Genomic DNA, 18,928 nt, shown 5'->3' with positions numbered 1-18,928 from the left:
AGCTGTTTTTTATTAACTTACGTTAAAGGTGAACTATGCAACTTTCCGTCCACTAGAGGGCCCCTATTCTAAACAAAGGTGTGGTTAATGACGCCAAGTGTGAGCGCGTTACTCTATGCGTTCGCTCGGCGCTGCTGTGAGATGTTCACACTGCCAAGAGTAGAACACTTCTGCAGAATAAAACCAAGGGTGATGCAGATATGATGCGATTGACAGGCGACTCGCTCAAACGCTATGCTGACACGTCCTGGGTCATTAGTTAAAATAGCAATTTTCTCACAATTTACAAATAGTTGGAAACATTTGGGATTTTGTAAGTACTCAACTGAACAAAATATATATCACTGGCCTAGTGGTTTTTGGATAATTTACTGCAAAAATACAAATGCACTGCTCAGGGTTAGTTCATGCTAGTTAATACATTAGCTAATGAAAACTTATTGTAAAGTGTTACCCATGATTTCAACATATAACAAATAATGATACACTTGCTCAAACTTACAAAAATGTCATTTTTTTAATCCAGCCAAGAGGTCACGCCGTGACTTATTGATATTATGTCAGCAAACTTGGAACTTTTGGAATGCAGCGAAATGCGAAACGTTTGGCATGGGCTTGCATTTCCGGTCTGATCAAGTGTGTCACACTCGTCCTAAAAAGTGAAGCCAAAGCGTTTTGATCGCCCCCCAGGTGCTTGGTCCCAGTATAGCTCATAAACCCCGCCCCTTCATGTATTCTAAAGGATGTGAGACTAACTAAACGATCAAATTACACTTCAAATAATGTTCGTTTTTTAAATAAATTTTGTTTTAGTTAGTTATTTAATGCTATAAAACGGATGTGTGATGTCATGATTGACAGCTGAGACTGATGCCTTCTTTGATCGTAGTCACTGAGGCACTAATACACTTTTTGGGGGATTTTTTTTAAGGTCTATGGGTCTGATGCATTCAAATGCATAGGAAGGAGGTAAATGTAATAAAACGTGCAGTGTTATTGCATTATTTGTTGATTATTGATTATTAAGTTAATAATCACATTATTTGTGCGCATGTAAACACAGTCCTTTAGTCACCAAGTCCTACTTATGATAATAATCACATTATTGGTGCACATGTAAATGTAGACATTCAGTCACTCACATGAAGTTTAATGCTCTGGTCCTTATCAAATACAACATTTTGTGGGATAAAGGCAACTCCATTTGGACATGCGTCTAGTAGGGGATACTTAGAATTTCGAAGACGTGTCTTGGCAACTGTGACAATCTTAACACGAGCTTTAGAAAAAAGATATGAAACTATTAATGTGACAAATAAACAAATCATCATAAATCCATAAACATTCCAAAATGTTATTACTTTCAGGGTAGTCAGCAAAGAGTGAAAGCAAATCCTTGTGTTTCAAAACAGTAATTTCACACAATGTTAATGTACGCATTGTAACATTTCTTGGGATTTTGTACAGCAAATGGACCTGAAAAAACAAAACAAAGAAAACTAATTTGTGTACAGAATATACAATCGAATTTAAAAATTCTCAAAAAACAACATATTAATGAAAAGTGTTCGCTCCTTAACAAAATGAGCCAGAATGTGCACAGGCTAATTTCGAACTACCGGCAAAACAAGTGAAAAATTTCAATTCTGGTCGAAATTGAAGTTTTCACAAAATTTAGTTAATTAAGCCCTTGTCTAGTGGAGTGGCAGAGGGATGCAGAAAGCTGTATAATGTATGTACTCGAGCTGATTAGATAGTGCTCCTCCTGAACTTTATTTATACAACATAATTTGTGGCTTGAATTCTGCAATCTAGACGCTCAGCCTACTTTTTAAAATCTCAATTTGAATATGGCAACATTCTTATTTAAAAACCTTTATTTGAATATGGTAACATGATGCCTCTCTCTACAACATTTCTATGATTAAATCACTGACAGAGACTCCTCCCCTATCAGCCAATCACTGTGGTCATGGTTAGCAAGTGTGATGACATCATCATTAGCAACAAGGTCAACCCTGCTTTTACTCTTAGCCTAAGACTTCTCTCTATTCTTTAGTACAAGTTGCTCTCAGCAGCTTTGGGAATAAGTTAAGTTTAAACTTGTAATTAAGAACTTTTACTGACATTTAGGAGAACTCTTTGTGCTAAGATAAAATATTTTGTGAATACGGCCCCAGATGTATAACATTGGACATTAGATCCGTGCGGTACAGTAGGTGTTAACATATAGTCTGTTTTCTGTTAATCAAACAATTGTGGTAGTTGAATATATATTTTTCCTATAGATATTTGGTTTTGACGTTTGACAAATTTAGTGATATTACCAGGGATTTTAAGTTTTGCACTCTTTAGAAAACTATAACGTTTATGTATAATACTATCCATTTTTTCTCAAAATTTACTTCGCTGACTTCAAACAGGTCATTTTCAGGTCAGTCATTTTTTTGTCTGATGCCAACAAATCATACATCATTTTGATGATTTTTTAGTAGAGAATGTGGAAACATAATTTGCTCATTGTGACTCATTTTGCCCACACGGGTCACAAATAATAATTCAGCATATTTCAAACTACAAAATTTTAGTAAATTATATATAGATTATAGAGAACATAGATTTAAGCGCCATACCTCTCCAAACAATGTGCGCGGTAGCAGTGTTGCTATCTCATCCCCAGAATTCTCATTAAGAACCTGAAAAATAGAGCAAATGAGTTCAGAAAACCTTGCACTTCAAAACGTACTTAATCATTGTTCTCAGATGTCCTCAAAGATTTATGTCATACCTGTAGAATTCCATGCTTAACGTAATACAGATTTTGATTAACTTCTCCAGCTTTAACCAGAATTTCTCCAGGACTGTACATGTACGTTTTTAATTTCAGCGACAAAGCCTTTTTAAAGCCATGTTCTGTAGCTCTGAACAACTTGGCCTGGACAAAAAAGTATTTGTAATAGTATCAACAATTAATCAAAATCACAATTATGAAGCATTTTGATTATATTACTTACATTATTAATCAGAGATTTGTGACAATAACTTGAAACATCTGAGTGCAGGACAAATGGGAGATCATCCAGGAGTCCTTGAATGACGCGACCCTTGTGGTGGTACCAAAGATAGTAATAATAGTCGTGCACCCACATCTGGATTTCCTCTGGCAATTCCATGTGTTTCTTTGATTAAAAGCGAAAGGGAAAATAAAGATGAAAATACTAGCAGAAATGAAAGATGGAAAACTAAAATCTTCTTTTAACAAACCATATAATGATGAACAGCCTCCATTCTATGGTAGAATTTTCCTCTTTGAGCCATCATGTTGCTTATAACGGAGCTCATACTAGACATGCTGATTCCAAAGGCAAGAAATCCAATCACCATCACAAGGGATGCAATTGTAGCCTCTTCCAAATTTGTGGCATGTATATCTCCATAGCTGTTTAATATATTTAATGAGACAATATGATGCAATAATGCCTTTTGGCAAGCAAAAAACATACAAGATACAGTATTTAAAGGGATAGTTCACCCAAAAATGAAAATTCTGTCATCATTTACTCGTCCTCATGTTGTTCTAAACCTGTATGAGTTACTTTCTTCTGCTTAACACAAAAGAAGATATTTTGAAGAATGTTTGTAACCAAGCAGAGAGAACAACCATTGACCACCATAGTAGGGAAAAAATACTATGGAAGTGAATGGTTGCTCTATTGGCTGTTACAAACATTTTTTTCCATTTTGGGGACTTTGGCCCACTCCTCTACACAGATTTTCTCTAGGTAAGTCAGGTTTCTGGCCTGTTGCTGAGAAACACAGAGTTTGAGCTTCCTCCAAAGATTCTCTATTAGGTTTAGATCTAGGGCTGTGTTGAAAAAATCAATTCACCAATTCTGAATCGATTTTCATATTAATTTCTAAAGATCGATCCGTAACTCAGAGGATCGATTTAATAATAGGCCTACTTTGAATTTTAATTTGCCACGTCATTGAAATCACGCATGCGCGCGAGGTGAAAGGCAGGGCCGGCGTTTGCTATAGGCGAGCTAGGCGGTTGCCTAGGGCGACATTTGTGTTAGGGGCGCGAGCGCGCTCTAGGGCCGCCCATTACTTCCCATTAAGAATCGGAACAAGCGAAATACAACATAATGTTCATTAAACATGATCATCACGGGGCACCACCTCAGCCACACCTTTAATTACTTATCAACCTGATTATTAGATTGAATTGATGGTGATTATTGATTATTAGTTCAGGATTTAGGTCAGGCAAGTGCTCATCTTGCGCGTTCATCAAAAATGAGGCGTCTAAACCCGCGGGTGCACAGGGACGGAAAAAGAGAAAAAAAGAAAGGAAGAAAATCGAAAGAAAGCCCAGTATAGAGGTTAGTCTTCTTATCTCAGCCAATAAGTTGTCAAACAAAATAAAATTACTTAGTATCAATCTTATCAACTAATATGTATTTTATAAATATTATTAATATTGTCACTAAGCTATTGTCACTTGCTAGTTTTCTTGATAATTACTATACGTATTGCAAACATAACTTCACTGACAATAATCTACAATAACCTACATGGATGTCATTTAAATATCAAAAGTCCAGTTCGTTATAAATATGGATAACGTATGCATGTTATTTATGAAAAGTACAAACGCTCTCTACGTGGGCGTCAGAAGGAAATAAATACGGCCTCGTTTTTTTTTTTTTTAACTGGAGCAGCCTAACGAAAGATGCCATATTATTTACATCAAACACAAATATGCTGTGTTCACCAAATTCTTTACAGTGGCTGTAGTGTAGTGGTAAGACGCATGACATCAAGAATTGATGCAGGTCGATCAGAGGTTCGATCCTGCCTTTTGCCACACTCGCTCTATTCCCTTTTCCCATCACATATCAGATCGGAAAGGCATTTATTTTCAATAAAAAGTGAGAAAATGTTTGAAAAGTGGAAATAAAGCGTCGAACATGTTTAATAATAAGTGCTTCTCGGTTAGGGGTAGGCCTAGGAAAACAGACATGTGCTGAATTAGAGACGATAAAAGTGAGTGGGGTGGGGTGGGGGGGGGGGGGGGCGCAAAACTCCATCTCGCCTAGGGCAACCAAAGAGCTAGAGCCGGCCCTGGTGAAAGGACATTAACACAACGAACATGGCAGCATTGAAAACTCTAGAAACGCCGCGGAGAGAGAATACTGGCTGGCGTTTTCAATTGTTTTCAATGAGAGTGCCGCGTTTTTAGAACGCCTGGAGCGCACCGAGGCGCTGAGCGAATATTTAACGCTCACACGGTGAGCGCTCAGCTTTATTACTGGTCGCCGAGAGTTGAAGAATGTTCAACTTTGAGTAAAACGCAGCGCTCATCACTGTCACTTTTCATCCAGCCGTCCAATCACAGTGGAGGAGAGGCGGGACAAATACAACAGACCAACTGCCACATTCTGCGTGTCGTCATCAGATGACAATAAGCAATAATAACGAAACAAAATGATTTAAAACAAATGCCAGAGCAAATACTTTACATTGATCTGCAATTTTATATAGAATCAATACAGGAACAAACTACCCGTGAAATTAGAAAGACCTCAGCGGATTTTCCGTATCATAAAAAAAAGCAAGTCTCAACTGAGGAGCAAAAAACGCTGCCTGCCAAAACGCTCTCAAGCGCTCACAGCGAGGAGTTTTCAGCTGAGCGCCTAGCGTTTTCAGCTGGCTAAAAATGCTTTGGTGGACACACGGCCTAACGTTGTACCACCGTCACCGTGCTGAAGAACACAGACGTTCTCACTGCAGCGCGCTCTTACTGCCAAGGAAGTTGTAATGGCTGCGTTGTCATGACGGCGCGACAGCACAGCTCCAGAGTGCGCGTTCGCTGACTAGAGCAGCCTGGAAGGGGGATTGTTCTTTACAACCATCAATACTCCATTAATTTGCAGTTGAAAGTCTATAATAATAGTATCAATATGTTACATAACTACAGTCCTGTAATTCAGGTAACAGCTGGAAAAAATGCTTTCTTCAAAAACACTTATCTAAATCTCGAAGATCGGATCGGATCAAATCGGATTGAATTAAATAATGATAATCGATTCAAGATCTTGAGAATCGGAATCGAATCGATTCTTGAAACTTGAATCGAAACCCAGCCCTTTTTAGGTCTGGAGACTGGCTAGGCCACGCCAGAACCTTGATAAGCTTCTTACAGAGCCACTCCTTGGTTATCCTGGCTGTGCTTAGAGTCATTGTCATGTTGAAAGACCCAGCCTCGACCCATCTTCAATGCTCTAACTGAGGTTGTTCCCCAAAATCTCACAATACATGGCCCCGGTCATCATCTCCTTAATACAGTGCAGCCACCCTGTCCCATGTGAATAAAAACACCTCCAAAGCATGATGCTACCACCCCCATGCTTCACAGTAGAGATGGTGTTCTTGGGATGGTACTCATCATTCTTCTTCCTCCAAACACGTTTAGTGGAATTATGACCAAAAAGTTATATTTTGGTTTCATCTGACCACATGACTTTCTCCCATGACTCCTCTGGATCATCCAAATGGTCATAGACAGGCCTAGACATGAGCTGGTTTAAGCAGGGGAACCGTCTGTGCCATGCATGATTTCAAACCATGACGTCTTAAGCCCCTTTCACACGGCGATTCCGGCAAATACGCGGATAATGCGACCCGGCAATTGTTCCCGGGCCGCTAGATTTGGTCCATTCACACTGCCAGCGAAATACCGTAATATGTGCGCTTTCACACACAACGCTTAACGGTCCCGGGTCGAGTTGACACGTGACATCCTGATGTGACGTATAATGGCGAGCGATCTCAGCTTCAGTGCGGATAGTAAGGAGCTCCGTGGTCCCGACTTGTGTCCAGTTTGCGCACATTTCTGTTTGTTTAATTTTAGTTTCTTTTGTATACGAACACCCTCTGCGTTTAAAACACCGACTAGCTCTTCTGGCACTGAAGGGTTGTATTATTGAAAAATCCTGCGCTCGTCCCGGGTCGAATACCGCAATGTTACTAGGTCCCCGACCCGGGTCGAATTTGGTAATCAATGCCGGGACGTGGTTGCTTTCACACAGAAGGCGATCCGGCAATGTTCCGGGAATATTGCGGGTCCGACGTGCAGTGTGAAAGGGGCTTTAGTGTTTTACCAAAAGTAACCTTGGAAACGGTGGTCCCAGCTCTTTTAAGGTCATTGACCAGCTCCTCCCGTGTAGTTCTGGGCTGATTTCTCACCTTTCTTAGGATCATTGAGACCCCACGATGTAAGATCTTGCATGGAGCCCCAGTCCGAGGGAGATTGACAGTCATGTTTAGCGTCTTACATTTTCTAATGATTGCTCCAACAGTGGACCTTTTTTCACCAAGCTGCTTGGCAATTTCCCCATAGCCCTTTCCAGCCTTGTGGAGGTGTACAATTTTGTCTCTAGTGTCTTTGGACAGCTCTTTGGTCTTGGCCATGTTAGTAGTTGGATTCTTACTGATTATATGGGGTGGACAGGTGTCTTTATCCAGCTAACAACCTCAAACAGGTGCATCTAATTTAGGTTAATAAATGAAGTGGAGGTGGTCTTGGAGGGTCAGAATTCTAGCTGATAGACAGGTGTTCAAATACTTATTTTCCTCACTGTATATATCTATCTATCTATCTATCTATCTATCTATCTATCTATCTATCTATCTATCTATCTATCTATCTATCTATATATATATATATATATATATATATATATATATATACAGTATAGGTGACCCGTCACAGTCGGCAGCACAACTTTCGAGCAAAATGCGAAAGAAGCGTTTTTTTTTTTTTTTTTCAAATTATGTGATTTTCGTTTTTTTGCAGAATCTGTTAGTTGAGATCACGAAGAAGCCTCGAAGTTTTTGAGAACGCAGTATTGGTGTATTTAAAAGCGTACATTTTGAGGTTGAAATTGGCTTGTTTTCGGAGATTCTAGCACGCAGTAGGGGCGTCATTGTCTGTGTGTATTTCCATACGGGATAAGCCGGCTTTTGTTTCTTTTGTTAATGTCCCCGCCCTCCGAGGGAAGCGTGGCTACTTATTATGCATCGCTCTGGCCGGCTCTAGCTGATATCAAAATTCAATGAAGATGGACGCCGCAAAGATAATTGCACACGAGCTGAACCAAGGCCGTTACACCGAAAATGTACGAAGTACTTCTTCGACAAGCTGGATGCTTATGAACAAGCTCTCACAGATTATGAAGACGATCAGAGCGACGATGAAAACGGCATAATAAGACTGTATAATTTCCCTAATCTACAACTGAGCGAAGATGAAGACGAGGAAAAATGTATTGGACTGGCGTCAGACAAGTTGGACCGTAAGATATCAGATAGTAAGATATCAGGCTATATCGATAGTAACATTTGATGGGGATAAAGACAGCGAAATGGGGAAAATCCGTAACTTTGACTGTAAATGCTACTTGAGGAGAAAAGAGAACTCTCTGCATGGGAGACAGTCCAGTAGCCAAAAGCTTTCTCCAGACATTATGTACAACATACGGCTGGATTCTTTAGCTGCGTAAAAAGAGTGGCAGGAATTATTGGACATTTAGAGGCAAACAGACGCACAGCGCAAACTTCGGAGATGGTTACATCCACAAAGAAGACCCCGACAAAGAGAAAGTGTGCCCGAGTGACTTATTTCATTGGATGCATCGAGATCTGCAAGAATACTTTTCTGTTTCTTATGGGGTGAGTTTAATTCTAAGAACGCATAGCCTACACGTTATCTCATGTTTAGTCCATTAATCTGCTATTAATTTGAATAATGCTTCAAATGCTTGATTTGACTGGTGTGAATGCGGTCTGATTTTTCCTGTTGCGTCTGTCGTTACAAGCAACTATGCAGCTTTACAGGGGGTATGGCTTATCTAAATGAGATGAAAATGAGCCCTATTGTCACTCCCAGCAGGTGAGAACAGGTGAGAACTGCAAAACTTTAGAGGCTGTTTTCTGTCGTTTAAACTTTTTTAAAGGCCTACATTCAGATGGCCACAACTTCTCCAAATATTATCAGATTTCCATGTGTTACACATCATTGGAAAGCTTGGAGACTACACTTTTAGAACCTGTGAATAACTCAAAATGCCCCAGAACCGACTTGTGTCCCTACTTTCCGTTGACATGATTTACGTTGTTAAATCTTGATTCCTTTTAAAAAGCCAGGGAAAAAATATTTTAGCAAATATATAATACAATTAAATAAAGCTAAAAGCTCTAGCACTAGCATATAACAATGGCAGTTCTCACCCTATGGCGCATAGTGTGATGGTTGACCAGTAAAGCGATACAGCATAAAACTCCATGTCTGTAACTGCAGTCGAATTACTTGAAACTGTAGAAAAAACATGGCATATAAATATCATAATCCAGAAACATGTCATAGGGCATTTTAAAAAGGACCCATTATGCCCTTTTTACAAGATGTAGTTTCAGCTCAAAATACACCACAGATCATTTATTATTATGCCTGCTATTAATTCCGGGATCTGTCACTCATCTTGGTGCACCTTGGATTCAAAGGGTTAGTTCGCCCAAAAATGAAAATTCTGTCATTAATTATTTACCCTCATGTAGTTCGACACCCGTAAGACCTTCATCTTCGGAACACAAATTAAGAAATTTGTGTTGAAATCCGATGGCTCAGACAGGTTATTATTTCGGGGTTTTGCGCACAAAAATATTATCTCTCTTCATAAAATGATTGTAGAGCCACTGTAGTGAGATGGGCTTTGTAACGATGTCTTTAGTGCTTTTATGGGTCTTGAGAGGGGAAATGACATTGGTGTCAATGAAGGCCTTTCTGAGCCATCGGATTTTAACACAAATATCTTCATCTGTGTCTGAAGATGAACAGCCTTACGGGTGTCCAACGACGTTAGGGTGAGTCATTGATGACAGAATTTTCATTTTTGGGTGAACTAAACCCTTTAACAGCACTAGTGAGGTGAGAGTCAGCCCCTTTTCTCATGTTCACTTTACGCGTGACTGCTAGGCGACCATGAAATGGACAGGGTGACTATTAACAGTGGAAATAAGGGGAGGACCCTTTTTACAGTTCCTAGAACTATTGGCTGGAGTATTGCCCGCTTTTTAGTGTGAATCATAAGCCCTATTCGCACAGGATTAGTATTATCTGGGGACCTCTGGTGATTTGTAATAAATCGTTAAGTAAAAATTCCTCCGCAAATTACCTACCATATTTCGCCGAACACCAAGGTACTGTGATAATAGTAGTCTCGTGCGAAACGCCATCTCTGTAATTTGGCCAGGATTAGGTGGATCATATGCAATTTTTGCAAGGTTTTTGTCCTTGCAAAAACCTTGGCGCATTTCTATCTTTATCTTTCACAAAGAATGGAGGCTGCATTCATAATGCACACCGTTATGAATTCCCATCTTTAGAATGCATACTAATTTGGGAGCAAATTGCTTGAATGGTGTGTTTCATATTAATATCAATACTGTTCTTAATGAAAAACATAACAGCAGAACAGTACAATGACAAGCTCACTTAAATGGGCGCTTTTACATTTAGCTTTGAAACAGAATCTTCCGCCATATATTGTCAGCATCTCACTCATGATAAATAAAATCATTTCGGTTACATATGGTAACCCCCGTTCCCTGTAGGAGGGAACTTCCGACTGCCGCGGGTTGCGGAGAACTCGACAGGGTTCGCCATTCTGAGGAACTCGACTGGAGCATAAAAGCGCACATATCCGTTCCATGGAGAAGGGAGTGGCGCAGCAAGCCAACACTTAGAACAGGCACTTCGGCGTTACTGACTATGGGAAGTGAGTACATGGGAAGATACCAGCTCTACATGCAGGCTATAGAATCTAGCGAACGTGTTGGGTGTCACCCAGCCCGCAGCTCTACAAATATCTCTCAGCGAGGCGCCACGAGCCAGCGCCCAGGAAGAGGCCCCACCCCCTGGTGGAGTGGGCAGGGCACGTCTTGGGATTTGTATCCAAGACGATGGCATCCACTATCCAGTGGGCCATCCTCCGCTTGGAGACAGTCTTTCCCTTCTGCTGGCCTCCGTAAAAGACAAAGAGCTGCTCTGAGGTCCTAAAGCTTTCCGTGCTGTCCACGGCGAAAGGCACGGACGGGACAGAGAAAAGCCAGGGCTGGGTCTGCTTCCTCCGAAGGCAGCGCTTGTAGGTTCACCACCTGGTCCTGGAAGGGAGTGGTGGGAACCTTGGGCACATATCCAGGCCGGGGTCTCAGGATCACATGAGAGTTGTCCGGCCCGAATTTCGGGCACGATTCGTCGACCGAAAATGCCTGCAGGTCCCCTACCCTCTTGATAGAGGCCAATGCAGTACAGGAGTATCAGCTGGACCCCCTGGGGATTCTCTCCCGGGAGCACCGTCTGTCGTGAGAGCTCGTCAGCTGCACGATTGAGCAGGCCCGGAATGAGAATGGCATGAAGCGACCTCAGTTGCTTCTGACTCCATAAGAGGAGGTGGCGGGCGAGTGGTGACATGCGACGGGAGCGTAGACCACCTTGTTTGTTGATGTACACACCGGCCGCAGTGCTGTCCGTACAGAACAGAATGTGCTTGCCGTCTAGCGGCGTTATGAAGTGGCCCAGCGCAAGACGAACTGCTAACAACTCCAGGCAATTAATATGCCATTGCAGTTGAGGCCCCGTCCACAGACCCGAAACTTCAAGCCCGTTGTACGTTGCATCCCAGATGGTGGACGAGGCATGCGTGGAGACAACAGCATGCCTGGAAACTTGTTCTAGGGGCACTACTGCCCGTAGAAATGAAGGGTAAGACCACGGGCATAATGTTTGGCGGCATCTCAGTGTGACTGAGATACGGAGGGACCCGCTGTGCCACGTCAACCTCTGGACTCGGTTGTGTAGCCCGCGTTGAAACGGTCTCATTTGGAGCAACCCGAGCAGGCTGACTGCGGCAGCGGATGCCATATGCCCCAGGAGCCTCTGAAAATGTTTCAGTGGGACCGCTGTCTTGCGTTTGAACGAATTCACACAGTTCAACACTGACTGGACGCACTCCTCTGTGAGGCGCGACCGAATCCAGCTCCATCCTGAGAAAAAAGATCCTCTGCGTGGGGGAGAGTTTTCTCTTCTCTCAGCTGAACCGAAGCCCCAACTGGCTGAGGTGACCGAGCACCATGTCCCCATGTTCGCACTGGGCAAGGATCAGCCAGTCGTCGAGACAGTTGAGGATGCGAACACCACACTCTCTCATGGGATGCCCCTGGCGACGAGCAGACTGAGGGGTCGCCAATGTTTCTGGACCAGGGTGGACATCGTCTGGCCAAGGGCCAGCGCTGTGACATTAAATATAAATCCGTCACTGTGCGCAGCTCAATCTTGCCTCAGAACTACCCTCATGCACCAAGAGTGCTGGGCAGTGGCAGCCGGCCAGTGGCACTGCCCCCTCACCGATGAGGGCAGTGAGATAGAGGAAACAACTTTACACAGATTATGGCCCCAATGGTGCTCCATATTCTGGCACCAATTGCTCCACCCCTCAAATTTTTCCCAATGCACATCCAGGAAAAAGGCAAGGGGGCGAGTGAGACAAATTTATGCGTTGCTCCAAGCCTTGGCCAGCCGGGAAAGCATGGCTGTCAAGTATGAATCTGATTCAGCATGAGCACCCACTATTATAGTGGGAATCTCAGTCTCATTTTCATTTTCAACACATAACAGCCCTCTCTCCGATGCAGCGATTGACATCTGTCCTCTTCTAGAGCCCTAAATGAAACACTAGGTCCTTCTTTTAAAAAAATATTTTTTTAGGGACCAGCAATCCCACCTGTAAGCTACCAGCAGGCATGGGAGATAGTGAGCGTGGCTGTGAGACGGCACACGGCGCACTGAACACTCAAACCCTTTATGAAAAAGGCAAGTGAACAACACGCCGACGTGGTCATGTTCTCATGAGAGAGCATAAACCACCCACGAACACAGTCTCAGCATGCTGCGATGTGCTAGAGGAGTGGGGGGCCCACGGAGATGTACTCGGCAGGGTGGCCCCACTGAAATCCTAAAATCACCCAGACTTATCAGCTAAAATTTTCTGAATCTTTTTCAGATCACCAGAAAAAAAAAAACTAGATCGGGGTATAAGTGAAGGGACTCAACCCCATTTGAGGTATCATAGTCTTGACCGTGCATCTAGAGCACCAAGTGACTCGCACTGGTTTGCTGTGGCAACGCACACTGTCAGCCGGCAGCAGACGGCACACAGCGCTGAACACTCAAACCCTCACAGGAAGGCGGGACGAACACAGCGCGCTGCCATGACCCCGTTGTCCTGAGAGAACATGGATCACCCACGAACGCAATCTCAACATTGTTATGCGAGAGGGCTCGTGGCCGTCAGGACAAGGGACAACCGCATCCAGAAACGCGCGGGTGGAATGACGTCTTGAAAAAGACGCAGTGCCACACCCACGCTGCTCTTTTAGAAGAAAATTAGCTCTTTTAAATGTGCTGAAGCACCCAGGAACGATCGCGGCAAAACACAGGAGATTAGTGCAGCCCTGTGTATGCTCTCACCATTTGGAATGCCCTCACCGAACCAACAGACCAAACAGTGCTGTGACAACAGCAGTTTATCACTGTATAACATAGTGAGCTCGCGGCCGTCGCTGATCGTGCCGTCTCATCAAGCACTCAAAGAAGCCTCTTCTCTTGCTCTCTGGTTCTCACTCTGCTGAAGCAGGAACAGTCTTCTTCATCAACACCGTGTTCGGCTCCGAAGTGAATGACAATAGTGCGTTGCAATCGCTTCTGCTTTTTGCCCGCGCTGCGGGGCAGGGTTCGATATACAAAACATGCACATTGGCCCGTTCTCTACATCTTGAAGCTGATAGGGGCTCCCAGAAGTGATCCCAATTTGTCGGTGGCGTACGTCGAACGTGATCGACTGAAAGGGAACTGACTCCTGGCGCTGTGCTCAGTTCAGCTTTTAATTGTATTGTCTGTTCTCTAACTGAACAAAATCATTTGTATTACTATAAAAAAATCTAAACGATATCGATACATATGGCTGTTTATGATTTCATACAGCTATATAACGAAAAAACTTTTGTTGACATGTAGCAAGCGTGTTGACATCATATCCTGGAAATAAGTCAGTAAATTCAAGTAAAATCACAGGCTTTGCTTATCCCGTGCAAATGTGTCACGCAAAGTACAGATGTAGAGGAGTAATTTCTAAATCACAGAGGTCCCTAGATAATACTAATCTCATGGGAATAGGGCCATAGACTGTAAAAAAATATGGACGTAGTGTCCGTGAAGTCACCCATAGGATTCTGAAGAGCCGTTCTGAAGTGTAAAGTAGAGACGAGCTGGCCGTTGCATCATCGCGTGTCATCGACCGGATAACAGAAAATGGGCAAAGAGGCGAGATGTGGGTGGAGCTGAGGTGACGCTATGACTAACAGACAGCGAATAAATGTGTCACTCAAAGTGGCCATTCCCTTAATTATGCACAACTTTAAGGCTGTATATAATGTAAATAAATGAGTTATAAAAACAACGCTCTCCATTGACTTTGTATTGCATGAAGCGGTCACATTGTCATTTTAGACTTACAAAAAACAGAACAATGTCTAAATGCTGATATGTGACAAGGTGTGCAGCAAACAAGCTAAAAAACACAAAAATAAGTTTTTATTAGCGGTTAACCCCAAAAAACGAACGTTTGAGGAGATTAAAGTGGATACAGGCAATAAGACGTGAAGCTTCAGGAGGAAGAATGGGTCAATTTTGGGATCCTGACACTCAGTATGTCTCAGTACGCCTACGTGTGCAGTAAACATTTGGTCAAATATCCAAATGTCAGTTTTTTATATTATATTTCCTGTTGCTGATTACTTTCCCCTCCAATGGGCGTAGTTCTCAGTGTAATATAACATGTCCCGCTCGGTCTCATTCATTTTTATGTCTTTAAACGCTCGTTGTTTGGGTCACCAGCTTATAAACACTTCTGGGTTTTTGGGTCTAGGTTTCTTAGCTTGTTTTCTGTACACCTGTGCTGCGTCCCAATTCGCCTACTTATACTACGTCCTAAAAGTATGTACTCTTTTTGTGAAGAAAAAGTATATACTTTTGAGTGTGTAGCAGAAAAGTATGCAAGCTTCGGGACTACTTCGCCATCTTTAACGGACTCTGTCGCTTAGTTACGTGCATCCCGTCACCGTTTATCTGCCCTGTTAATCATCGTCAGATTCGTCACAGTTCAAATCCTCCACATTCAGTTTAATCTCCTACCGTATCGGAGAGAAATGTAGCCGCTCGTTGATCTGCCATTTGTGGGTCTTTAATGCAGAGACTCTCCTCATGTGTTTGCAGTTTGAATATAATGATGCATTTAAAAGTTAATGGCCAAAAATGTCATTACAAAAGTTCACAATGCTGCTGTAGGTGAAATATAATGTGGACAACACTGAATAAATATATTTTTGTAAGGTTAAATATTGATAGGGTCACTCAAACCCATTTATCTAAACTTCTCTAACCGTCGAACTCGCACATCCGTCATGTTTGTAGTTTTTTAACGCTTTTTATCCGCGTTTGTAGTTCTAATCGAATCCTCGTCCAACTCGCAATGGGTTGTGGGCAATATCAGCCGTTAGAGTGCCCATCGATCCATACTGTGAATTCGGACCGGAAATAGTAAACCATCCGGGAATCTTTGGAATACTCTTTTCAACATACTACGATTTGGGACATACTAATTCTATTTTCGTATACTATTTAGGATGGATAGTATGCGAATTGGGACGCAGGGCTGGTCACATATCAGCTTTTAGACATTGTAAGTTTTTTTGTTATAAGTCAGAAATAACAAGGAGGCTTCTTCCCGCAATAGAAAGTCAATGGAGACGGTTGGTTTGTCGCCCCCCAAACCAATTTTCAGATTACGCGTGTGGCTCTGTCTCTATGAGATTCTGCTTCTTCTGGAGTCTGTCTCTAGTGGCCAGTCGATGATTTGCAGTTTAAGTCACTTCAGTATTGGCTTCAACAGAAACTACGGGAGGTTGCAGCTTGGTGTGAATGCACCACAAGAACTGGGAAGGATTTTAGCTCTAGAAACAGCTTTTGGGGGAACTAAATAAGCTCCTACTTCATAGTAGGGTCTGACTCAGCACAACAGGAACTACCAGTGACGTAAGTGTATGCTGATTGGCTGAATACATGTGAAACACCAGCACCGTGTCAAAGGTGTACCTGCATTATTATGCCATTATCATTATTTTAGACAGTATCACTGTTTCGCAATAATTTCTCGGCCAATATATCGTCGAGCAAAATTTGTTATCATGACAGGCCTAGCCTTAACACCAGAGTATCCCTTTAAAGCTTCTTTGGAAGTAAGTGATCAAGGGTAATGTAGATATGACGTTATTGACAGGCTATGCAATGACAAGATATTACACTGAATGAAATACCTGATGACATGGTGAGCAGGGGTAAGGTGAGAACACAAATACGAACACAGCATTGTTTATAATAATTACATTAAATCGAAAAAAATTAATAAAAGAATATTCCATAGTGCAGTTTTTTTGCTACCCTCTAATGAATGGCCTTTCTTATATGTTATTGGGGATAAAATGAGGGGACAAAACTTACAATCTGGTAGTAGCTGCAACCAGTTCTCTTCTTTGGGGCAATACCTGTCATGACCATCATAAGCTGCATAACATGCCTGATAAAACCTAAAAGAACAAGATATCATCATTACTTTTCAGCAGTGCAATGTTTTCTTTTAGATATCTTCGACTCAACAAAAACAAACCATTATCATTGTTCTGTTCTAACGAGGTATGGGCAATTTCAAGCAAAAATAATATACGAAGATCGCTGGGAATTATTTGATTACTATTTGAAACTCCTCCCCTGCAACAGAGAGAGAGAGAGAGAGAGAGAGAGAGAGAGAGAGAGAGAGAGAGAGAGAGAGAGAGAGAGAGAGAGAGACTATCCACACTCTCAGTCTGTAGGATAACAAACTGCTTAATTCATTAGGAAAATAGGCTATATTAACTCAAGCTATATAATTATTGTTCCATGCTGAAACATTTGACATTGCTTCAACGTATTACCTACACTAAGACAAGTAAATCACCTAATGGCCAGGACCACAGACCTCTCTCTCTCTCGCCCTCATGCTCACGCTCTCTGCGGATAACGGTTTAAATGAACAAACACATTTTGAGAGCTGATCAAGAATTTTGTGCAAGCAATTTAAGGTTGAGACTCCTGTCCCAAATATAGCAGGCTTCATTCAGTGATTGATGATTAGTTTTAATTTTAGTTTTACAGCATATTGAACGCTCCGAGCGAGCTGTGCTGTGGTAAACATGGAACTTTTCCTTGACATGAAACGGTAAATAATCAAACCAGTGGAAGCAGTGCATTTATCCAATATCTATTCAGTCAGTAAAGCAGCCTACACTTTAGTAATGTTTATGTTTAACGTTAAATAAAATGAGGCACACAATTTCGAGAAATCACCTCATATTGCTAGTGGTCAAATGGTATGCTAACTGTATCTTTCATAGCTTGCATATAACTTTATCTCGTGGCTCAACAATTTGACCTCCCAACGGCCAAAATCAACATACTTTCAGACATGGCTTTTTAGATTTTGGAGTTAAAATCACTTTCTCTGCTGCTGTCGAGTTGGGCTCTGGTCTTTCTGCCATCTTCCATGCAAGACGCATCAACTTTAATAACTTTAACGCGCCTATAATAAAGTAAATAGTTATAAAATACTTCAAGCATATCACAATATTAGTGTATATGTTTACTATCACCACCACAGTCAAAATATGTTTTTGACATGTTGAGGCATGGGCTGATGATCCTCGCAATGGCACTCGCAAACTAAACAGTCTATACAATCTACTAATAAACTAAATTAAAAAAAAAAACTAAAAAAACATGCAGTTTGTCTTACCTTTCACCTCTCTGCAAAATTAATATAAATCTGTTCTTCAATTCCTGCGCTGTATGCACATTTAATGGAGTTCACGTCAACTAAAGCAACAGATATGAGCTGCATTTTATTGATCAGCTCATCCTCAAACACCGCAATAGAATTGATATGTATTAGTGGTCAGATATTAAAATGCAGTAAAAAACGTAATACAGTGAAATATTTGCTACGTGAATATATAGTAAAGTGTCATTTATTTCTATGATCAAAGCTGAATGTATCATCATTACTCCAGTCTTCAGTGTCATTAATCATTCTCATATTAGGATTTGATGCTCAACAAACATTTATGATTATTATCAGTGTTGAAAACAGTTTTGCTGCTCATGGTGCTGCTTAATTTTTGTGGAAACCACCATACCATTCAAATATTTGTGGTAAAATTAAAAAAGAGAAATTAATACTTTTGTTGATCAGACATAGACTATATAAAATTTTATAATATATTTTTTTAATATTACAAAGGATAAACATTTATTTAATAAATGCAAATAAATGCTGTCCATTGAACTTTCTCATCAAAGAATCCTTGATAAAATAAATGTATCATGGTCAGAGGTGGAAAGTAACGAATTAAATTTACTCACGTTACTGTAATTGAGTAGTTTTTCTGTGTACTTCTACTTTTTTAAGTAGTTTTAAAATCTGTAATTTTACTTTTACTTAAGTACATTTTGATTAAAGTATTGTACTTCGCTACATTTTAAACCACATCCGTTACTGAGTAAAAATAAATCATTAATGCAAAGAGGGGAGGAAAAAAAACGCGATCCGGAAATGACTAATATTGAATACAGGGGGCGCGGGACGCGGGAGAGAACATGCGCGCAAATATCAGATGGAGACGAACAAGACAGACGTCAGTGACGCAGACCCAGGTGAAA

At 41.4% G+C, this 18,928-nt stretch overlaps 1 protein-coding gene across 2 annotated transcripts in view; it reads right to left on the bottom strand.

Annotated features, from left to right (window-relative positions):
• The window catches only part of cngk (cyclic nucleotide-gated potassium channel), a 126,927-nt gene that overhangs the window by 76,198 nt on the left and 31,801 nt on the right, over nucleotides 1-18,928 (bottom strand). Inside the window, exons 5-12 of one of the 2 annotated variants that reach the window (XM_067424724.1) lie at nucleotides 16,679-16,764; nucleotides 9,295-9,379; nucleotides 3,265-3,439; nucleotides 3,015-3,179; nucleotides 2,789-2,935; nucleotides 2,634-2,696; nucleotides 1,362-1,476; nucleotides 1,143-1,279 (exon numbers count right to left, since the gene is read on the bottom strand). In XM_067424724.1, coding sequence (XP_067280825.1) covers nucleotides 1,143-1,279; nucleotides 1,362-1,476; nucleotides 2,634-2,696; nucleotides 2,789-2,935; nucleotides 3,015-3,179; nucleotides 3,265-3,439; nucleotides 9,295-9,379; nucleotides 16,679-16,764 — 973 coding nt within the window. The remainder of the gene's footprint in view (nucleotides 1-1,142; nucleotides 1,280-1,361; nucleotides 1,477-2,633; nucleotides 2,697-2,788; nucleotides 2,936-3,014; nucleotides 3,180-3,264; nucleotides 3,440-9,294; nucleotides 9,380-16,678; nucleotides 16,765-18,928) is intronic. The other variant, XM_067424725.1, reaches the window with a different exon arrangement.

Source organism: Pseudorasbora parva, chromosome 18 (assembly GCF_024679245.1).
Source record: "Pseudorasbora parva isolate DD20220531a chromosome 18, ASM2467924v1, whole genome shotgun sequence".
In the NCBI taxonomy this organism is placed as follows: Eukaryota; Metazoa; Chordata; class Actinopteri; order Cypriniformes; family Gobionidae; genus Pseudorasbora; species Pseudorasbora parva.
Note: the sequence above shows the minus strand (reverse complement) of the source record. Positions and strands in the feature narration are given on the sequence as shown.